Below are 24,582 nucleotides of genomic sequence, written 5' to 3' on the forward strand. Positions count from 1 at the left end.
TTACACCAAACACTTTTTTAAAAATAAACTAAAATGTTAGTTAATGTCCATGACCAGCATTTTCAATTTAGGATGTTTGAGCATCAAGCTTTTTTTACTTTTAGATAAATGAGGACCTGTTGGGAGAAGTTAACTTTTTGTCGCAAACAGGGCCATTCTGTATTCCACTGAAATGTACTACAAAGAAATGTGATGTAAGTATGTTGGACCAGTAAATAGGTCTAAACCTGTACATGTATCACAGCTTAAATAGGTCAAGGCAGCTAGATTTCTGATGTACTTTAATAGGTCAAGCCTCAGTTTACCAAAATAGAGATTGTAGCTAAATACTTTTGTCACATTTGGTCTCATGTGATCAATTGACCAATCAGTAATGATTTATTGTTTACTTATGAATTGTACCTTAAAATTCTTTTAGGCTAATTTGAAATAGTTTAGCCATACCTGTAAACCCTCCCACACTAGGGGGAGACTCCCAAAAAATCAATGAAAAATTTAGGAAATTCGTCATAATAATGTAAGATTTGTGGGAGGTTTTTGGTTAAAAATTACAATATTTTCAATGAAAAATACTGAATAATTAAATTTTTACATCAACTTTTACGTAAAAATATCCTACAAGAGACAGTGTAATTGGGGGAGCATCTTCAACATGAACAAGTATGTTAAGCTCCTATTGCATAGTTTGACTTAAAATGTTGTGTTAATATGATATTTTTTTCTGTTCATTGAGCTCATAAGAAAAATAAGGTAATTTAGTGATGTGGTAAGACTTAAGGGTTATATTACACAGTGTAATCAGGTTGAATTAACTTCAAAAATGTATTAAAAGTTGGTTGGTTAATAGAAGCACTTCTTTCTGATAGAAGGCAGTAATTTAATATTCTATCTTTTAAGAATAGTTGAAATATGTCTATAGAAGGACATTTGTGAACTTAAGTGAAATATTGTGAAGGGTTTGAAATCAATTATTTCCTTTCCTGTACCTAGAACTTACTTAAAAAGGGACAATTTGAGTTTTAATATTTTTTACTTGTAGCTGTCAGTTGATGCCAACACTGTAGAGTTTGGTACAACTGTTATTGGAGAGACGTTGAAAAGAACATTTACTCTGACAAACAATGGGGCTTTAGGTACTAAGTATGAGTTCTTCAAGTTGACAGGATCCAAGTTAAGAACAGTCACCACTGCTGAAACTTCACTTGGACGATTGGTAAGACAGGTGTACAATTAGTATGTAAGACAGGTGTATAATTAGTATGTAAGACAGGTGTATAATTAGTATGTAAGACAGGTGTATAATTAGTATGTAAGACAGGTGTATGTAAGACAGGTGTATGTAAGACAGGTGTATAATTAGTATGTAAGACAGGTGTATAATTAGTATATTACATGAAGTCCTTTATGTTTGTTATATTTATTCTGCTTAATAAATAAATTCTTTATTTAGACAATTTAATCTTGGAATTATAATTTTCTATACAAAAAGCAGAAATTAAGAGAGTGATGCATACTATTTTATTCACAAACAAATCTCTATATATGACTAACTGCCTGATCTTTCTTTGCTTGTATTTTGATACTGGTGATAAAAAGATAAATGCTGCATGTATTTCAATTACAGTGAACCATAGATGATATATTGTGGATGATCAGAAGAAGATAAATGTATTGGCTGAATGTCACAATTCACCCTATCAATCTCACTGTATTTTTTTTATGTCATAATTACTTCTTGAAGTCTTTCCTTTGTGTTTTTAGATTCAAATATTTTATTTATTGGATGCAGTATAAAAGACACTTAGTATATCTAATAACTTGTATCTTTCCAGACTACTGCTGATACAATGAGACCTACAACTCCTGATTCTCTGTCTGTTGGAAAGAAAGACACCCAAGCTCAAGCAGGGGATAAAAAACCAGATCAAGGTTTGTCTTGCACAACTTAATACATGCATTTCTTAATTCTTCTATTCATATTTTCTTTTAGCATAATGTAATTGCAATGTTGTATTTGTTTCTTTTCTTTTAAACAAAAAAGTTTAAAATAGTTTCTTCCATTGTTAATGTTTTAATTTAGATTGTAGCTGTACTAAATGCAAAACAAATGAGATCTTGAAATTCTCAATTCTTAAACAAATAATTAAAAGAGATGCAGGACTGTAAATATTGGAAAGATTTTTTTTTCTGAAATTTTGATCTTGAGAGCTTATATGTAGCAGATCCAAAGAATAAGTAAAATAAATACAGTGGACTTTGTTTAAGATAAACTGTATATTGTAAAGGAACTTACTGTTAAGCTTTTGCTAGGGTATAGAACCATGATTTTTTGAAAGCAAGTGCTATTGTTGTAGATTTTTTTGTTTATAAGGGAGCTATGATGTATGTAATATTGTATTTTGAACAGATATTGTAGACAAGGCAAGCCAGGAAGGTGGAGGTACATCTGTAGATCATCAGGGAACACAGGCAGAAGCTGATGCAATGAGTGGTACAATGGGTGATGTGGAAGGTAGGTTTATGACTGAAGGTAATGATGATGGTATATCTTAGTGGCTGGAAGGTAGGTTGATGATTGAAGATAATGATGATGGTATATCTTAGTGGCTGGAAGGTAGGTTGATTATTGAAGATAATGATGATGGTGTGTCTAAGTGTGTGGAAGGGATGTTGATGACTGAAGATAATGATGATGGTATATCTTAGTGGCTGGAAGGTAGGTTGATGATTGAAGATAATGATGATGATGGTGTTTAAGTGTGTGGAAGGGATGTTGATGACTGAAGATAATGATGATGGTGTATCTTAGTGGCTGGAAGGTAGGTTGATGATTGAAGATAATGATGATGATGGTGTTTAAGTGTGTGGAAGGGATGTTGATGACTGAAGATAATGATGGTGTATCTTACCATGTGGAAAGTATGTTGATGACTGAAGATAATGATGATAGTGTTTCTTACTGTTTGGAAGGTAAGTTGATGACTGAAGATAATGATGATGGTGTACCTTAGTGTGTGGAAGGTGTGTTGATGACTGAAGATAATGATGATGGTGTACCTTACTGTGTGGAAGGTATGTTGATGACTGACGATAATGATGATGGTGTATCTTAGTGGCTGGAAGGTAGGTTGATGATTGAAGATAATGATGATGGTGTGTCTAAGTGTGTGGAAGGTATGTTGATGACTGAAGATAATGATGGTGTATCTTACCATGTAGAAAGTATGTTGATGACTGAAGATAATGATGATAGTGTATCTTACTGTTTGGAAGGTAAGTTGATGACTGAAGATAATGATGATGGTGTACCTTACTGTGTGGAAGGTATGTTGATGACTGAAGATAATGATGATGGTGTACCTTAGTGTGTGGAAGGTGTGTTGATGACTGAAGATAATGATGATGGTGTACCTTACTGTGTGGAAGGTATGTTGATGACTGACGATAATGATGATGGTGTATCTTAGTGGCTGGAAGGTAGGTTGATGATTGAAGATAATGATGATGGTGTACCTTAGTGTGTGGAAGGTGTGTTGATGACTGAAGATAATGATGATGGTGTATCTTACTGTGTGGAAGGTATGTTGATAACTGAAGATAATGATGATGGTGTATCTTACTGTGTGGAAGGTAAATTGATGACTGATTATAATGATGGTGTATCTTAGAATGTTCACAATTATAACAAGTTTGTATGGGTTTGCGTTAATATAGATTCATTAGAAGGGAGCATTCCAAAAATGGTTCTCTGAAGAAAAATACTGAAACCTATGAATAGGTGCTCTGTATTTAAATCATTTCCCATCATTTCCTTCTTACGGCTTACAGCAAAAAATATTAAATAGGATTTAGTCATTCATACATTGTATTAAAGAATTGTAATTGACTCACAGGTCCTAGGCAGGCAATTTAATAGAACTGAAGTATATTTTTCTGTTGGAAAAGAAAAGAAAATTATTTCAACTTTAAAATTTATCAGAAATTCTTGTTTGACTATATATATATTTTTTTGCCTACTAGTATCTGTTTTGTACTTAAGTTTTTAACTAACCCAGAATTATATTTTATAATCCAAAGAAACTTGAAAAAAATATTCCAACACTATGTATAAACTGTTGGACATTGATATAATGATTTTATACCTTTACAACAGGTGGTGAACAGTCACCAGACCTAGCTATTAGTGAAATTGAGGATTATGGATCTCTAGATGGGATGAAAGTAGGACCTATGTCTACTGGAGAACTTGGCCCATTCTCTTCTGTTAAACTAGAGATTATTTGGCAGCCACACATTCCAGGAAAAGTTGATACAGAGTTTCTGATATCTTTCAGTGATTCTCTCTCAGAAGGAGTAAGTGTGATATATTATGCCAATACTGTAAAAAAATGTGTTAGTAATGGGAAGGACAAAACAGATGTTTATATTGTAGACTACTTGTAGTGGATAGAATAAAAAAAACACCATTATTTTCCTTTAAAAAGTTTGAACACTCACACATATTGATTTTTAAACACAGATATATTTCACATATATCCAACCATTATTTGAATTTAAAGCTATAAAATTTCTTTTGAATATCCCTTCAAATTCTGTCTAATGTCATAGATGTACATCTGTTGCTGATTTGTAATATTTATTTTCAGATATCTATCCAAGCTGTAGCTAATGCTGTTGATGTTCATCTTGATGTGTAAGATATTCATTTTGATGTGTAATATTCATTTTCAGATATCTATCCAAGCTCTAGCTAATGCTATAGATGTTCCTGTGTGGGTAGAAAGACAAACTGTTGACTTGAAAATCTGTATGTATGACAGGCTCTACCAGGACACCATCATTGTGAATAACAGGTAATCTACAATCATATTTAGCCTCATTTGACCCATAGATTGTTTAACATGACTATTGGTGTTTCTGTGACGTACTTTACAGCATTACCACACAACTGAAGGTTATCCCAGGCTGGATATAAACAGATTTAAAGCTTACAAAGGCTTCCATTTGTTGGCATCTTGAGTATTATTGGATTTCTTTGGCTTTTTCACTGATTACATGAATCAAAACGAAAGTGAAAAATATTAATGAAAATGAATCTAAATTGCAGATGTGAATTGAAGACCCCATTTTCTTCACTGATATTGACATCAATTGTTTCAATTCAGTTATTATATTGATTAATAAAATTCAAGGTATTTTATTATAAAGATTTATATTATCTTACCATCATTTGCACATGAACAGGTAAGCATTTGTTGTGGAGAAAAACAAATGTAAAAAATTTAAAATACAGAAGCCAACAATATATTTACATATAACTTTTAGTGGCCTGATGACAGTATTTACAAAAATATATACATTAAAAAAAGCATTCAGATTTCAGCAGTTATTCAATTTTTTATTTAGTTTTAAAGGTTTAAAGTTACCTAATTTTAAAGAGAATCTGAAGGTAAAAGAGAAAATATCTTTGTTTCAGTAATGAGGAATTTAATTTAATAAATACTTGTTAAAGTTATCACTATCGAGTTCAGATTTGTCTCTGGCAGAGAAACCAGAATGATTCATTCACAGCATTTCATCAAAAATGACCATGTATAGTATATTTCCTTAGTAGTTCAATATTTTTCATTTATCCTACAGAGCCACAACTGCATTACGTCTGAAGTTTGAAGTGTGTAAAGAGCTTAAAAACCACCTGGAGTTGTTACCAAAAACAGGCTACATCCAAGCTCAATCACAGTTCTCTGCTCAGCTCAAGTTCTTACCAAGGTTATTTAATACCATGCTTATCTAACTAACTTTATGTTCACAAGATGCTTAAAATAGATAAAAAGAATTTTCTTTTGGTATGTTAATAGAATTTCAATTCAGCTAACATATTAATTTCTATGTTGGCCATATTTTCAAGGGGAATAAAGTGTTCTGGGAAATGAACACTATAAAGCACAGGGCTCTTCGTTAGCATCTTTGGGTTGAAATCCAAAGATGAAGCACACTTGTTGATAATACCCAGCTTTAGAGAATACTAGTATTAGTATACAATATAAGTGCATTGTCAATAAAATTTTGATATGTTATTTATTCTTATGAAATGAATGCCAGTTATGGATATTACATTTGTCAGTTTGGAATTGTTTTTCCCCTGCTGTGAAGGAGAGGGGGTATATGATTTTACACTTGTCCATACATTTATAACTATATTTCCATCACACTTTTTTCAGCAAATGCTCATCATATTGGCTTGAAATTTTAACACATTCTTTCTGTAGGTGTGATTTATAGTGGGATCCATTTTCAAACAAATTGGACAACAACTTCCTGTTTACTGAGGACTTTGTTTATTTTACTTAAATTATGACTGAAAGCTGGGTATCACTAGTGAGCCATTGCTCACAGATTTCTTGTTATTTTTCATATGAATGATCCTTTTAAAATTGTGAACTGCTGCTTTTGAGAGTGTGGAGCTTTATATCAACAACACCTACCGTCAGTCATATTTTATCTTGCTCAATATTAATTTGTAATATTCTTTCTTGTTCTAAAATCAAAAGAAATTGTTTTGCATTGTAGGAAGAGTTTATTCCAAGAGGCAGGAAAATACTTTGATAAAGAGACAGGAGTTCTGGAGGCTCCTATGGTTATCAGAGTAGCTGATCAGGTATTGTAACCATGAACAGTTAATGTACATCTTAGTAGCAGTTTGCACCAGAAAGGAATTTCTTGTTCAAATGTAAACAAGTGTACACTTATAAACATGGTCTAGGTAAAAAAGTTTTCATATGATATACATTTTTTTAGTTTTGATAAAGATCCTAGTTTGTTCTTGTTTCTTCAATGTTTCCATTTGATTAAGCTTGCTTCGTCCCAAAGAAATTTTATATTTTGTTTTTTTTTCTGATAAAATTTCTGAAGCAACACTTTTCAACAAAACTTAAAAAAAATAAAAAAGGGACTTTGGGCATATTTTTTAATTTGTATAACCAAATTATTTTGCAGACCCAGCCAGTGCCTTTCACAGTACAAGCTGTAGTGACAACCTCTGACATGGAATTTGATATAACAAACATTAATTTTGGCTGTTGTACAATCCATGAGTCTGTTAAAACCAGAATAAGGCTTAGTAATAGATCCATTCTGCCACAAGAATATGGCTTTGTTGGATTACCTGATGTAAGTTGATAATAAGTACCATTCTATGTAAGAATCAAGCAGTGGCTGAAACATGGTTTGAAGAAACCCACCATCTTGAAAAGTTAATTTGACTATTTGCACCATTAGATCTAAGAAAAAAGAGAAGATTTTCTATATCGTTTTGGTTAATTGAGTTATGATATCTTTGAAATGCATTGGAAATGAAGATTTCAAGGGCAGATTAACTCTGTCGAAAACCTCATTTTTCCAACATTTTCTTCAAAACTTTCAGAGTAAATCCAGTGATTCAGAGATTAAATAATGGTCTTTTCAAATAAAGAAAGCATATTTGAATGAAATTACATTGTCAGATCAGTGGGGTTTTGAAATGCATGTTTCTGATTTTTCCCATTTTGCCTGATTCTTACAAAAACTGACACTTAAAAATAAAATACATGTACTGGTATTGAGGAAAGACATTTTTATGAAGTTAATTTCAATAAATGTTATTAAAAAGAACATATATTGGAAAAAAACATTTTGTTGTATATACGTTCTATATGTGTAGGTTAACAGATAGAGCCTTATTTTTGTTTTGTTTTGTTTTTTTTTTTGTCACTAGATTTTTTTTTAATACATGCTATTTACTACATGTATGATTCAAAAGTTATTTCAAAATTTTCATTATTCTGAGTTTAATATGTGAATGAATAAGTGTGGAATAATTACAATTTTCAATATAGAAGTTTTAAAAGCTGGGTTTTCCTGATGTGACACAAAAATCGTGTTTTGATCAAAATTGACGAAATGGTATAATCAAATTTACAGTATTCACTGTAGTTTTTGTGTGTTTTCTACCAAATATATCAGGTCTGCTAGGTATACAAACTTTACAAGTAAGATATATCAAGGTTTGGTGGAAAAAGGGTTTTATAACAAAAAATGTGTTTATCATATATTTATTTATGATATCTTTTAGTTTGTTGAAGTACAGCCTGATGATGGCTTTGGTACCCTGTTGCCATTGGAAACCATTGACCTTGATGTAATCTTTAGTCCAAAGAAAGCTAGAGAGTATAAGTTTGAATTAAATTGTAAATCTATCATTAACAGGTAAGTATTTTACAAAGGCTTGGAAATCTCTGAAATTTTTTTTTAATTGAGTTTTAAATTAATTGTGGTAATAAAGGTGTTAAACCATCTCCAAAATTTAAATTTTATATGCCTCTGTTGTTTCCTTAATGAAATACATCAAGCTTTTCATTGTATTGTGAAAAAAGAAGAATTACAAAAAAATAACTTTATGGTTGATCTGGCTTCTTTTTTCACAACTTACTACATGGTCAAAATGTTTTTTGGTCTTACAATATGGATAAATATATTTGAATACTGAAAATTCATAAATTTTTGCAATGTTTTTATCAATTAAAAAAAAAAAAAATGATGGCTTGACAACTTGCATTTTGAAATCTATCAGAGTGTCTTTGATTATTCTGCCTATGACAACAGGTATTACAAATTGCTTGGGGCACCACCACAATATGTTATTTTATGACGATGTTCGAAATGTCTGCCATTGGAATTTAAAGATTACAATCAATCTATCTGTCAGTTAATATTTTCAATATCTTTCATCTGCAGAGAGTTCAAGATCCAGTGCGAGGGTATTGGAGTACATCCACCATTAGACTTATCTCATCAGGTCATCCATTTTGCTGCTACAGCACTTTATGATGTATCTACAGCTACTGTGCATGTAAACAATTCTCACACCAGTACCAATGAGTTTACACATCCAGTTCCAAGAATTGGGAAAGGTTTGAATTCTATATTCTTATTTAATTTAAGGAGGTAGACCCAGGGTAGGGGACACAACTCTTACATAACATTCGAACGTTTGTATTCAGCATTTTACACCAATCTTGTGTAAACATCAAAGTGTAATACCACTATTTTGGAAACCAGTCGCCTGCACATACAAGAAAGTAGTTCGTAATGACATGAAGTAGTCCCAATATTGCACCCTATCATTCTCTTTGTTTAGTAGAGGTATACAAACTTGGTGTCATCTGAAAGCTAAATGAATCAGCAATATTCTAAAAACTTCATTTTCTTTATTCAGTGTAGGGTAAAACAATTCTGAACAAATACTCTAGGCTCCTTGATATGGCTAAATTTCAAAACAAAACTAGTGATTTCTGCTCCAGTCTAATTTTACTTTACTGTTCTTTCTTAGAAGGCACATAAGTATGTTGATATTTTTATGAGAGTTAAGGTAAAGGGTGACCATCATAATGATACCCCTCTAGCACCATCTGAACTGATGTAAAAAAAATTGAGCCTTTTAAAAAGCTGAATTTAACATAGAAGTAATGGAGACCAGAAATAGTGGTATGACACCTCAAAGTAACTTGGACTGATTTCATTCTGTTTCAAATGAAAGCTTGATAGGCTTTGGTGAAATTGAATATGATACAAACATACCACAGATTTCAAGAGTGATGTCCCTTACCATAGGTCTACCTCCTTAATATTGCCTTTTCTCAAATAATATGTGTTACATTCCATTCAATGTGCATACAAAGACAATTAAGTGTTGTCTTAGCTGAAGTAATCATTCTATATTTAAATGCTGAAGTCATCATTTTGTTTGAAGAACTTGTGTTGTATCATATTCACAAACATCATATACCATTTTTGAATATTGCCTTTAATGAATCAGGATCAAGGGTCCAGAAACGGTAAAAAATGCTGGTCATTGACCGACAAATTTTGCAAATGACCGATGACTGTCAACCCTTAAATTACAGTCTGCATGGTTTTTATTAATGAAGAAACATCCTGTCTACCTGTCTCTTAATTGTTTATTGGAAATTAATAGACAGGTGTGTGTCAATTTTAGCCGATGTGCAGCCACCTGTGATTTACCTGTAACTGATTAGTTGATTGCATAATTGAATTAAAGGTACATGTGCAGCCCCATTGTGTATCAGAATTAATTGAATTGACTCTGAGAATTTTCATACATTTATTAGTTGATTAATTAAGAAAAAAGATTGACAAGTCCATCATTTTCCCACTGATCTTTAAGAGGTAATGAAAGCACATGAAACTGAAACTTCGGATTAGTCATAGTTGGTAATTATTAATTCATCTATTGAATGGTTTTAACACAGAAGTCAACGGAACCTTTTAAATCAATATACAAAATGTGTTCGCAATTTTCTTTTATAAATTATAATCAACATTTTTTTTCATCATTCGGAAGTTTTTGGCTTTTTGCCTATGTGATGAAAAAGTTCGAGAGATATGATGTTTTGTTGACATTTTAGAACCTCCACATGTGGTTGAAACTGAACTTGTTCACTTGCTCTGATATTTTGTAAAAGACAGAGTATGTGATGAAATAACACAATGTCCAATTTTTATCTTAAAATAACTGTAGCTACATAAAAAGTTTTTTTTTATGTTTATTTTCAATCTGAGCATCTAAAAAAATGACACAAACATCTGCTGAAGTTTTATAAAATGTCCGGTATGGGCTGTAAAAATTTCCAGACCCCTGATAAGGATGTTGAATATTTTTGTACATCATTTGAATTTACTCCTAGCACTTCTTCTGCTGATGTCTGTTTTCAATGTTTCTGATATAGGTGAAATTGTACCAGTATGTCCAACATCATTTGAGTTTAAGATACCTGAGGGTGCTCCACTGACTATATCACCATCAGTCGGAACAATTGAACCAGGCGAGGTATAACATTACATTTTGAATAGTTTATTTTGCTACCTATTTTCATTACATACACATTTTTTGAAGAATACAAATATCAAATGAAATAGCATGATAAGTTTATTGAATTTAACATATAACTAAGAAATATGGTCACTTTTGCAGTTATTTAAAGCTGTACTTACATGTATATGATCTACATGTAATATTTACATGCAATATTGGTTGCCATGAATTAATTGGAAATAAGTACACCTCATTATGGAAGTGCAACTGCAGTATAGCTGTTAAACTTTCATATTAGATATTGATGTTATGGTACTAATGATTAACATATTCATCTACATAAATGTGTTAGAACGTTATGCTTTTTCTCTCGAAGATAATTGTTTCAGTGTAAATCATCATGTTAGTAGATGTTTTCAAGATTTGAGCATAACCTTATATAATTGAGATTTGCATGTGTTCATTTTTACTAGCAGTGTCATGTAAATTAAAATTTGCATGTGTTTTACTAGCATTGCCGTGTACAAGTGAGATTTGCACCACACTTAGAAGAGATGGATGTGAGGAAAGAAGGTGTTAGAATGGCAACAAAAGCTATGGAGGCCAAGGCTCAGAAGGAATATCAAGAAGCTCTTCAGAAGGAAAAAGAAAGAGCAGAAGAGGCACAGGTAATACTGAATGAGAATAGTTGTTAAGAAAACTCCACAATCCAGACTTATGTTTTTTGTTTAGTAAATACTTGTGGTACAAAATTTCCTGGACAATACTTTCATTTTTATTTAACTTTATTTGGAAATTTTTTTGAACTTATTAGAATTATACCCCTCAATTGGTATTTTTACTGAAAACTATTTTTATACCATTTGCAGTCTCAATAAAACTGCAAAAACTGCATTGGCATATTTTTTGTCTGTAAAAAAATTGGTGAAGTATAGAAAGGTCTGTTTTTGGTCCTTAACTATGAAAAGTATGTTTCACAGATATTTCCTTTTATTAGAATAGAAAAAGTGGCTTCTAAATAGTGAGTAATTTGATTCTGGCACAACATATTGATGTTTTAGATATTGATAATTATATCTATACATAGGATGATGATGATGAGGTAATGTTGACATTAAGCTTCTATACATAACACGGGCAGTTTGGGGAATTGTGTATCATGAATGTAATTGTACAACTGATAACACAGTCCAGTATTTTAAATTTAAATTTTCATACAATTGTATTTAGTAGATTGTTCAAAGCATTTTTGATTTAAGTTTGTTTAGTTGTTAGGGTTCAGGCTTAATGTGCTAACACATAACAAAGATGGCATGGGATCCACATTTAAAAATGAATATGTACTGTTTTTAATATAACTTAAAAAAATTGCAATGTTTATTGGTATGGACCTGTCCTCTATCTTCCATGATTTTTCCGTAGACACTTGTTTACATTAGATAACTTAATTATTGATAAAAATTTACAACAAGGATTATGGCCCCAACCATTTAGGATTTCAGGGTCAAAATGGTGTCCAATCATAGAATTAAATAATGTCTTATACATTGGATAAAATAATGTATTGTGAAAGGATAAGATCGAAAGGGGAAATTATAATAAAGTATTGTGAAAGGATGAGGTGGAAAGGGGAAAATGTAATAAAGTATTGTGAAAGGATGAGGTCGAAAGGGGAAAATGTAATAAAGTATTGTGAAAGGATGAGGTCTAAAAGGGAAATTATAATAAAGTATTGTGAATGGATGAGGTCGAAAGGGGAAAATGTAATAAAGTATTGTGAAAGGATAAGGTCGAAAGGGGAAATTATAATAAAGTATTGTGAAAGGATGAGATCAAAGGGGAAATGTAATAAAGTATTGTGAAAGGATGAGGTGGAAAGGGGAAAATGTAATAAAGTATTGTGAAAGGATGAGGTCGAAAGGGGAAAATGTAATAAAGTATTGTGAAAGGATGAGGTCTAAAAGGGAAATTATAATAAAGTATTGTGAAAGGATAAGGTCGAAAGGGGAAATTATAAGAAGGTATTGTGAAAGGATAAGGTCTAAATGGGAAAATAAAACTGCTAAGTTTGTATTATTAAATATATATATATAAAATCTGCTGGTTGGTAGTTGTTTAAATAGGGTAAAGAATGATGATTTTACTTTTGTGATTTTGTTACTCTTTTTCAAACATGCTCCCTCCTGTTAGATTTGGGAAGAAAATAAACCAATGGGGAACAAACTTTGGCAAACTGATTTTTTGGGATATTGCATGATTTTGAGATAATTTTGTTTGGGGAAATAAACATGTATTAAGAGGTAAACTCAAGATAACAAAATCACTGTACTTATACGAGACAGAAATCTGAAACAGCGTATTTCCAGTGATAACAAAGCATTTCTGCAACATATCCAATTATCTCAAAAGTGATTACTACCTAATAGTGAAATATTTAAGTAGTACTCCACAGAAGAATCATGCAAAACGTGATTCATGGTTGGAAAGTCTACATATTTTTATTTTTTATATTGTGTCATTGTAAACAGAAAGCATCATGTGGCTTTTCATATAACCCTTGTGCATAGGAAATGACAATTACATAGAATATACTGTAGAATTCAAAATTAAGGGAGATAACTCTGTAAATGACACTAAAATACAATAGAAACTATTTGGTTTTCCATGTAAATTATCTCCTTACAGCAGACAGTTGGAATAAATAAATATGTATTTCATCATATAAATCTATAAAGCAACTTTATAACAAAAATAAAAATATGTAGGCTTTTTATTGGTGGATCACGTTTTACAGAATTGGCATGATTCTTACAAAGACTGCTACTTAACCAGTGACTATATTTTACTAATTAACCATAAGATAGTCTGACTAATGATTACTTATCAGCTTTTTAACCAGACAACATTATGGAGTTTTTACACACTTTTTGTAGACATTTCGAAGTAATCTATTATTGTGTGAATAGTTGTGGTTCTTTTTTGTTTTCATTTTTCCATCTAATTATAAACTTCTACTGTGATTTTCAAATTTGTGATTCATTGCTATTATAACTCTTTGCTTAAACCCTCTAAAGGAACTCTAGCTATATCTTATCCTCTATTCACCTCTTTGTTTGTTGCTTTGCATTTGATCCTATGTAACATATATTTAAGGAATATTTGATTAGTTCTATGATAATTTATTTTAGAAATCAGGAAATAAGGGAAAGAAAGATGGGAAATCCCCTGCTAAAGGCAAAGGCAGACAATCTCCTGGTGTACCTACTTTGACAGTGGCTGGACCTAAACCTTTTACCCCTCCATCACTGGAGAACATCACCAAAGAGTAAGTAGTTCATTTATTTTATGTTTTAAAAATAATGCATATGGACAGTTAGATTTTCTCTCCATGTATATACCCATCTGTCATACTTAAGATTTGAGGGTTACTAGAAGCTCTACTTAGACCAACATAAGGTCATGTTAGCATGATATTTGGTATGCCTTCCGAGTTGGCCTTAATTACCAAACAAAAAATATTAAACAGTGAAATGGAATACTTTACATGATGAAATATTTTGTTGCGTGATGTAACTTAAATTGAAACCTTTATATTTCAAAGAAACTTGTGACCTTATTGAATATATTTTGCATCAGAATGACATCAATAAAAGAAAGTTATGTGTATTTATAGTACTCCAGCCTATGCTGCTGCTCTTGGATCGCTACTGAGACAGTATAAAAGTTCATTTAGGACCTATGTCATACCATGTTATGTAGCATCAGGAAAATGTGCCAACCCTGGAGAACTCCCATATAGGTATGTAGCATCAGGACAATGTACCAACCCTAGAAATCTTACATACAGGTGTGTAGCTAATTCTAGAGAAACACCAAAATGCAAATAAACCAAAATAAACTACGACCACTTAACAGTGTTTCCTTCTCAAGAGAATTCCAATAAAGATATGTAGCATCAGGATTTTGTGCCAACTCTGGTGAACTCTCTTACAAGTATGTAACTTCAGAAGAATGTGCTGACCCTGGCCATTTCAATAATGCATATATGGATATCTTGTGCAGGGACAATTTTCTATTTGGGGGACATATTGCTGCATATACATGATATAGCCAATTTGCCTCTATATGAAAGGCTTCTTGTTAAACATTGAATTAATATTGATTGTAATGATACTGTTACCTCCTTTTCATTTGTGACTGGTATATTATATGCAACATTACAATTAAGGAAGACACGACAATGAACTAATTTCATATGGAAGGGTTTTAAAAGAAAATATTAAAAGTGTTTATTTGAGCATATAACGGTGTATCATAATGATCTTTCTTTTCCAGTATTCACAACACATTGTACCTTGAGGTTCATTGTCCAGTTGTGAAGCCAACCCTTGTGGTAATCTCTGATCATGGAAAGACAACTTTAGACTTTGGACAGGTGTCATTAGGTCAAACTATTATCAAATCAGTTACTATACAAAACATCTCCAAGAAAACAATAGAGGTACTTTTTAGTTACTATATTCTTCCATGTATTCTGCACACTTTTTTTCAACTTTTCTTTTTTTCTCGCTTCCCAATGCCCGTTTTTAAACTTAACTCTTTTTGTCCATCTCCCTTTCCAAGAAAGGGGTACACGGTTTACATGAATGCGCAGAATACACAGAAGAATATGGTACTCTCAGACTAAACACTTACTTTTCTATAATATACCAACATTTGTCAGAGGTTATTTATTGTATTCATTTTCATATTGAATATGTTATGTAAAAATGTATATTAGATTTTAAAATTTAGTGCTCAGATTAGTTTTAGAATGAAAATGTTTAAAATAGTACTGACAAGATCATTAATAATCATTTTCACATTGATGTATTTTCTTTATATGATATGTTGTTCTTGTTTTGAGCATTTCTTCTGATTACAAATATGATTGCTTAGTTAAAAAAAACTTTTGGTCTATTTATTTTTCTTTTCTTTTACAAGTTATCATCTTCCTTGCTTGACACCTCTGGACCTTTCTTAATGTTGAATGCACTACGAATGTTACCGCCAGATGGAACACACACAGTACTGATTTCATTCACTCCGGAGGCTGGGCGAGTGGTATGTAGAAATATTGATTTTTTCCCATTTGCAAAGTGGGGTATATAGTGATAGGGTGCTTTCTTCCATTTATATTCCCTTCCATTACATAGAGGTAGACTCATCTCTTTTTGTCCCCTGCGACATGTTGCTAGGGGACATGAAAATGACATGTCTGTGTGTCTGTCCGTCTGTCCGCGTTCTCCATATTTTTTTTAATGCTTTTACAAAATAAGTTTGTTTTTGGTATGTGGCCTTATTATGAAGAGTTACAGATTAAATTTGATTTTGGTTACGGTTAAATGATTTTTACGGAAGTTATGACCCTTGGACGGAGAAAATTTCAGCGAATTTACAGTTTTCCGCACTTTTTTTGTTATGCTTTTACCAACTGATATTATATTTTGTATGTAGTCTTACTATGAGAAATTTGGCAGGGGACATTGGAACTGTTCTTTTATCTGTTACTCCTCTTACATAACTGAATGGAATTCAATGAATCTTTCACAGAATCTTTATTACAAATTCTCAATGTGGACTTCTTATTTTAGATTTTGATCCAAATCAATACAGGGGTTTCACCATAGCAAAACATGGACTTTGTCTTTTATGAATATGTGGATATGGGGTACCAATCTCTTATCCGTTATTTCTCCTACATCACCCATTAGAATTTAATAAAACTTTCACAGAATTGATTTAAATCAATTTGGAGGTCAAAAGGTGTATGTTATTAAATGGGGGAGTGGGGTATCAATTTGGTAAGCATTGCTCAAGTTTTTCTAGTTAACATTTAGTTTTATTTTGTGTCACTCAAAAGGGAAAGAAAGAAAAAGGTCAAGACAGGTGTTTTGTAATATAATTGTATAAAGCTAAATGCATACCATAGGTGGCTGTAGGTGAACAGTATAATTTCGTAACATTTTACAAGTAATTTGCCAGCAATGACTTGCCTTGCATTAGACCATGGTTTTTGTCAACACACATCTGTTTCTATCAATAGTTTCATGAAGTGCTACAGATCAATAGTGGAACATCAACATTACATGTTACAATAACAGGAGAAGGTGTTAATCCAATTATAAACCTTGATATGCCAACAGAGAAAGGGGAATTTGATATTGGTGCTGTTTTAGCTGGAGAATATCTAGAAAGGACATTCAAGGTAAGATTTATTTTATATGAAAAATGATAATGGGCTGCTTAGTTAATCTACACTTACTTTGTATAACCATATGGAAACAGTTTTCTCAATTAACTTTCTTTATCCATTGGCCCATACCATATTTTAGAAAACTCTTAGTTCCACAAACATTTTTGCCAGCCTGGTTTATCATGAAGACTGTGTGAACACTTAACTTGAAGTCACGTTTATCATTGCTTTGTTTACAGATGCAGAATTCTTCACCACTAACCATAGATTACTGTATTAAGTTAGAAAGTCTTTCATTATTGCGGCATGCCAAGAGTCAAGAATTACCTCCCTTTATAGTTAAAGGTGATACAACTAAAGCCTTAGTTGGTAGGTGTCTATATTGTTTTACAATATTCACTAGCTTATAATATATATTTTTGTTGCTAATTTATTTCATTTCCTTAAATAAGATTACAAACATAATTTAGCTTTTTACTTAGAAGTTAAGTAAATGATGTGGTCTTTCTGGTAAATTTATTTGTTTTAGTTGATTGATGAGGTTTAACGTCTGAGCAGAAATATTTCAGCTATATTCAGATGATATTTGTATTAGAGATTCAGAAATATGATAACAGCAAACAAATTGAAAACAAGCCTACTTCTTTTTTTTTTACATAAAACCCTACTGGAATTGATATCATATATTATACAGAAATATATTTTAGTTTATGGATTATCTCACAGGTACACAGAATAACAGTGGACAGAATGTGTTTGATCTGGTACCTTCTGATGGTCGAATAGCACCTGGAGCAACTCAAGAGGTCACTGTGACCTTTGCTCCTGATCATCCAAGTGACCATTACGCTGATTTTGTAAAAATTGAACTGTTTGGAAAGGTTTGTATGCTGCATTTAGTCTCTATCACTGGACATTCTTACTGGCTTATTAGGAAAACAAACTAACATTATGATTCAATGCCAAAAAAACTCTTCTTGAAGAACATTAAACTTATGAAACAAAAACAAAAGCTTTTATCAAATCACAAAAAAATAAAAAACAACATTTCTTTATGAAATAGTAGTTTAGCTTTGACAGATTTTAGAGTTTGTTCTAATTAACTTCTCTGGCCTGCTTACTATATCTTATCCATATTAAACTTAATTCCACAAAAATTGTATCAATTCTACCACATCTACCATTTTCAACTTTATCATGTAATCAAAATGTACATCTAAGTTTTCCCATTTTTCAAAGCTTAATAGTTTTCTAAGTTAGTTACCACTTTATTGTTTAAGTAATATCTACAAAAAACTATAATGATTATCTGTTTAAACCTCATTCTGTATGAAAACAATACAAACATCTTCAGATAAAAACTGAAAATAAAATAATAAAGTATAATAAAGTATCCATAAAATACTGAACAATATTTATCTGGAAAAAAATCTACTCAGTATGAAATGAAATGATTACATACAAGGATGATTTTTTTGCACGGTTTTTCGATTTTTGCTGTTTCAAAAATCTGGATTTTACTGTTATGATTCTTTTTTTTTACTGTATATTTACTTCTGAATTTACCAATTTCCACTTTGTTTGTTAACCTCATAAAATCATCCCTGTGCATACATGTACAAATGTATGTTTAAATATTACAGAAAGAGTCTCACTCATTTGGTATACGAGGCATGGCAAAGAAGAGTGTGATGTTTGTTCATGGTGTTGATGATACTACAGTCAATGTAGAATCTCTATCAGAAAATCCCCCTACCACATTAGAAGAGGAAGGTTTGTAATCTTAGTAGTAAAGATATTGTCCATTCTGTCAAAATCTATCAACCACATTACCATGATTGCCCATGTTTTACTCAAGAAAGATATAACACTTCATAAAAAAACCATAGGAAGATTGATAGGTTCTTACGTGAGTGAAGATTTAAGATTGAATTATCTTCCATGAGTATGAGAAATGCAAATCATTTAAACAAGTTGATTTCAGCGGAACAAGTGAAAAGACCAAGAATTTCTCTAATGAGAGAAAGATAACCTGATATTTGATCTTTATTGGGTAAAAGTACCTGTTTCTCCTGTGAAAACATATATTTTTTGTTTGTCTCTCCTACAGAGCTCTGCCATTTCTGGAAACATAGTATATAGTGATGTCAAACTTTCCCTTGCCTTTGTTTTGAATATGTCTATGAACCTGCCACTTTTTAAGACTTTTCATTGGTTAAGAGAAATAGTGTGCATGATCTCATCTTACCGGGTTGTCTCAAGATAAGATTATGTCCATTAATGTTCCATTATTTTTGTTGAACTTTTTATTAATTAAAAGAATTGCTTGTTTATAAGGATGATTTTCTTGTAGGGTTTTATTTTGATACCAAGATATATTCTTCACTTTGCAGAGGGTCCTAATGCAGATTTTAACCAAATGGTGATTTATGGCAAGACCCACCCTTTCTATATCATTCATAATAATGTGTCACTTATTTCAGATATAAAAGGCCATATCCCATCAGTATTATTTTCTGTTAAGAGTATTGCTAAAGAATCAGAGTTTGTACCAGGATCTAGAGATTTGTATGTAGGATGTGTCAGAACAATGGCTGTTAGTCAAAAGAAGGTCAGTAGTTTTGGGTTTTTTTGTTAATATAAAATGAAATACATGAAACTTACAGGAATGTATTGAAGAGTGTCATAGATTTCTTACTTGTAAAGTAATAACGTTCAACCCCCCATACAGGTCACTATGCTGAACTACCTGTTTTACTGGGTATCAATGTTTGTGTTTCATTGACTTCATCTGTTAATTCAAATTTTCACATCTTAGAATTTGCTGATTCATTTATGTTAACTTAAGAATATGATTTTATCGCTGCATCAGATTCAAAAATTGATACTCAACCAATAATAATACATAATATATATTGATGTTTGTAATAATGGTTTGCTGTAATTGTTAACAAAGATGACATAAATAACAAGAGTGTTGTTATTGATTACTAACAGGATACCAAAGGAAAGGTAAGAAACCAAGCTAACAGCCAGGAATAGACACCAACATGTAGTTTTGTTAATTTGTTTTCTTTTGTTAAAATGAATAGCTTCAGCATTTGTTTTGTAAATTAGAAATTCATTTAAAGTTACTGATGCTTTTGAATTCTGCATTGTTTTTCTTGAACTGATAAAAAGGGGAGAATTAATAGTTATGTGCTGTTTTCATTATTATACCTCCACTTTCAAAGTGGGGGGTGGGGTATATAGTTATAGGAGTGTCTGTCCTTCCTTCCCTCCATAGTTGAGGGTATATAGTGATAGGGGTGTCTGTCCTTCCTTCCCTCCATAGTTGGGGGTATATAGTGATAGGGGTGTCTGTTCTTCCTTCCCTCCATAGTTGGGGGGGGGTATAGTGATAGGGGTGTCTGTCCTTCCTTCCCTCCATAGTTGAGGGTATATAGTGATAGGGGTGTCTGTCCTTCCTTCCCTCTATAGTTGAGGGTATATAGTGATAGGGGTGTCTGTCCTTCCTTCCCTCCATAGTTGAGGGTATATAGTGATAGGGGTGTCTGTCCTTCCTTCCCTCTATAGTTGAGGGTATATAGTGATAGGGGTGTCTGTCCTTCCTTCCCTCCATAGTTGGGGGGTGATAGGGGTGTCTGTTCTTGTTGTCTGTATGGGTGCAAGTCTTCAAATGGGGGAATGGGGTTATCAATATAGTGAGCATTGCTTACATTTTCTTTTAGTTTTTGTAAAAGTTATGTTTTTGCACTGATATATATATTTTTATTATTGATTATCTGTAGGGACATAGAAAGGTACAAATAATATTGTTTATTGGTGTAGAGTTGCTTAGTCCATATTAATGACTTCCATTGATTAAAAATAGAGTTTAATAAGTATGTCTGGGAATAATTTGTTGATTTTTGTAAAAGGCATTAGTGTAGAATTGGTCTTAAGATATGATAGATGATTGCTACATTTCAGAACAATTTTACAAAAATGGTTTGAAAAAAAAATAGTACTTTCTACATATATGGTTTTATTTACTGTTAATCATTTTAAAAATTGTAGATAGTGAAGTCATTTTTGGTCTTTTTGCTACATTTTACATTTCAAAGCATATGAATTTTAAAATCATTGCAATTGCATTTAGAATGAGATTTAGACCGGTACATGTACATTTATTAGTTTGACCAGATATATATATTGGACTTAGTTTCCATTTCATTTATTTTGCATTGAAATGCTAGTATATGGTACAAATTTTATGTCTTTTGCAAAAAGCATTGATACAATTACATTTTTTTTTCAGTATGGTTATTTTATAAAATCAAGATGAAATTAAGTTTATGATTAACTCTCAGTTAGGAAAGGCCAAGACATAGTAATTTTTAAAGAATATCCCCCCACTGTTCAAATGTAAAAAAAAAGATATTTCCCAATCTAGTTAATATAACAGTAGATTATATCTATATAACAGAAATTTAGTGGGGTAAGAAACATGCTTGTGTAGAGTAGATCAGTATATCTTATAGATTATATTCTGTGGTTTACCTGCATACAGAATGTCTTTATATGTATACAACTTAATTCTGACTGCAGTCTTTCATCTTAAAGGAGAATTAGCTAATGGAAGCATCTAGTAAAAATCATGACATATGAAACTATGACTTTATCAAAATCTACTACTTTCCAACAAAAATGGAAACTTTGCTTTGTTTTGTTCTTTTGTAAATTTGATTGTGCTGATAGTGTTGTATGTATTGACGTCAAATAGAGCAACTTATTGGTGATCTGTATGTTTTTTCCTTTATTTTGTTAATATTTTTCTATCTCTCATACATGACAAGATGTTCAAAAATATTTGTCAAAACACTGGAAATTATTCTGACATCATTAGACTTTCTTCTCAGTTTAGAATGAAAATGGTATCATGCACCAACAGTTTGTAATGGCACTACTAGACTTTTTGCTAAAAGTATATCAAAATGATCAAAAAATGCATATTTAGATTACCGATAAACAGAGTAATAGTTACTTTCAATTTTGATACTGACAATATCACATCAAACATCTCAACCTACACTCAAACACTTGTTGAGATATTCCACATGATATTGTCAGTATTAAAATTGAAAGTAAGTTTTATTCTACATGTATTTATTTAGCTTTCCACTGGTCAGTTTTTCATGGTGTCATCTTGTTACACCCATTGCCTTGCTTTAACTGCATATTGCATTCTCAAAATATTCATCAGATGAAAAGGTGGCAAAATTGGTTGAAGTTAAACACATTTTAATTATGACACATGTTTTGGTGTTCTGGAGGAAAGGCACTCAGAGGTTTACTGTATACAATAACTAGCTTCATCTTCTGTAAAATAAATAATCTTTCAGTTAATATCATTCTATTTTCCATGCTATTGTTTTAATTTTTTAACCACAGAGAAGGAGAGGGTTTGTTAAAAGAGATTTGAAGAATTGATTGGTGGAGGGATAAAAAAAAATTCTGGACAATTTTGACATTCTTTTGTTTACTTTTAGAATGGAGAGTTCCAGTTTGAGAATGTACAAAGTATTACTTCTAAAGGATTTAACATTGATCCCCAGAGGGTGAGTAAGAGTTTTATATGATGTATACCACTGTCTGTCTACTTATCAGACAATAAATCAAAGCCTTAATGGTAACAGATCATTGGCCTACATCTTATCTATTTAGGGGTTTGAAACATGATTGACTCAATATCTGTCAGAAATGATGTAGGTAATTTGGAGGTGATTGTTTGAACTTTCAGCAGTCATAGAAATTCTTTTTATTTGAGACTTAACATGGTTGCTATAAAAACATCACTTGGTCTAATTTTGATTAAGGGAGCAAAGATTTTTGCATGGAAAATTTTGCATGTCAGTACATAAATTGAAAATTTCAAAGTTCCATAAAACAGAAAGTTGATAAAGGAAAGAAACAAATATTGTTTCAACATGTTAGTGTTCATGGTATAATGTTGCTTTAAAATGAATTCCCCATATTGGTTCATTCTAAGGTCTATTCTTGACCTACACTTAGAAATGGATGGTAAAGGAAAACTATTGACCAAACGTTATCGACAAACATGATGACTATTCATTCAGAATTGTCAACTTTCCTTTCATCTGTAGCAACATCCCTTCAACACCTGCGTATGGAGTGTTCATATCACAACTCATACGTTATGCCAGAGCTTGCCAAAACTAGGTAGCCTTTTTGTATCATGCTAGAATTCCAACAAATAAGCTTCTTGAACAGGGTTATGTTGCTACAAGATTGAAGTCATCACTACAGAAGTATTATGGTCATCATCATGAACTCGTGGATCGTTACGGTGTGTCCGTCTGCCCCATGAAAACTGATTTGTTCAATGTGTCATAGTTCTCCTTTCCTCTTTCGTCAACCCCAGACTTGACTTTCTTATGAGCAACTTGGCAGGTGCTCTAGAAAAGCAGAGGACGCTTACCCTTCCATTGCACCTAGTCCATGTTCCCAGTTTTTAGTGGAGCCCGAGTTGCTCATTTGCTTTTGTTACTTTGTAATTTATGACTTTAGTTACTTTGTATTCTTTGTTGTGTATGTCTGTTTTCCATGTCTGGCCCTAGATTGCTTTCTTTTGATTACCGCTATAACCTTGGTTCCCTTGATTACTCTGTCAATAAATGTATGGGAAGGCAGTTTTTTGTGACCCAACCACACCCATACATATTTCTTCAAACATCTTCTCCTCTGAAACTACTACCGTAAATAGATTTGCATGAAACTTATGATGACTGTTCCTTAGAGTATTTTTGCATATATCTTCAAAACCGTTAAATTTAGCCAAATTCTGACGTGGGTAAAAGTATTCAGCATGATGAGATCCATCTGTGGTCAAATTTTGGTGAAAATCTGTTGACCCATGTTGAAGTTATTGCCCTTTTTTGGATGTTTTTTGCTGTTTTTGATGTTGTTACTTTCAAAAATCTTCATCTCAAAAACTACACTACAGAATTCAATGAAAGTTGTTTTTGTTTTTGTTTGATAGGGTATCCTGAACAAAATGACCATTTGGATTTTTGATTGGTTAAAAAACATGGCCGCCATTACTAAAAATAGAACAAAGGGGTCCAACAGCAGATTTTTTCATATATCTCTAAAACTGTTAGGTTTGGCCAAATTCTGACATAGGTAAACATATTCAGCATGATGAGATCCATCTGTTGTCAAATTTTGGTGAAAATCTGTTGACCCATGTTGGAGTTATTGCCCTTTTTGGACGTTTTTTGCTGTTTTTGATGTTGTTACTTTCAAAAATCTTTTCAGAAACTACTGTACAGAACTCAATGAAAGTTGATATTTCTGTTTTTTAGGATATCCTTAACATACAACTTAAAAACTTAAAAAACATGGCCACCTTTGCTAAAAAAAAGAACATAGGGCTTGTACAGTATTTTCTTGCACATATCTCCGTTAGGTTTGG

General features: G+C 31.9%; 1 protein-coding gene across 7 annotated transcripts in view; it reads left to right on the forward strand.

Moving 5' to 3' along the window:
* Positions 1–24,582, forward strand: part of LOC148601919 (cilia- and flagella-associated protein 74-like) — a 47,626-nt gene that overhangs the window by 17,592 nt on the left and 5,452 nt on the right. For 3 of the 7 annotated variants that reach the window (XM_088554824.1, XM_088554828.1, XM_088554825.1), the window contains exons 17-41: positions 105–194; positions 1,040–1,213; positions 1,833–1,929; positions 2,408–2,512; positions 4,154–4,353; positions 4,732–4,853; positions 5,641–5,769; positions 6,571–6,658; positions 6,997–7,170; positions 8,111–8,244; positions 8,773–8,948; positions 10,785–10,885; positions 11,383–11,538; positions 11,958–11,972; positions 14,059–14,195; positions 14,544–14,669; positions 15,206–15,371; positions 15,854–15,973; positions 16,956–17,117; positions 17,345–17,474; positions 17,832–17,986; positions 18,749–18,878; positions 19,589–19,716; positions 20,103–20,117; positions 22,637–22,705. In XM_088554824.1, coding sequence (XP_088410950.1) covers positions 105–194; positions 1,040–1,213; positions 1,833–1,929; positions 2,408–2,512; positions 4,154–4,353; positions 4,732–4,853; positions 5,641–5,769; positions 6,571–6,658; positions 6,997–7,170; positions 8,111–8,244; positions 8,773–8,948; positions 10,785–10,885; positions 11,383–11,538; positions 11,958–11,972; positions 14,059–14,195; positions 14,544–14,669; positions 15,206–15,371; positions 15,854–15,973; positions 16,956–17,117; positions 17,345–17,474; positions 17,832–17,986; positions 18,749–18,878; positions 19,589–19,716; positions 20,103–20,117; positions 22,637–22,705 — 3,099 coding nt within the window. The remainder of the gene's footprint in view (positions 1–104; positions 195–1,039; positions 1,214–1,832; positions 1,930–2,407; positions 2,513–4,153; positions 4,354–4,731; positions 4,854–5,640; positions 5,770–6,570; positions 6,659–6,996; positions 7,171–8,110; positions 8,245–8,772; positions 8,949–10,784; positions 10,886–11,382; positions 11,539–11,957; positions 11,973–14,058; positions 14,196–14,543; positions 14,670–15,205; positions 15,372–15,853; positions 15,974–16,955; positions 17,118–17,344; positions 17,475–17,831; positions 17,987–18,748; positions 18,879–19,588; positions 19,717–20,102; positions 20,118–22,636; positions 22,706–24,582) is intronic. The other 4 variants (XM_088554827.1, XM_088554830.1, XM_088554826.1 and 1 more) reach the window with 2 other exon arrangements.

Source organism: Perna viridis, chromosome 12 (assembly GCF_037379345.1).
Source record: "Perna viridis isolate PV_CMFRI_1.1 ecotype Kerala chromosome 12, ASM3737934v1, whole genome shotgun sequence".
In the NCBI taxonomy this organism is placed as follows: Eukaryota; Metazoa; Mollusca; class Bivalvia; order Mytilida; family Mytilidae; genus Perna; species Perna viridis.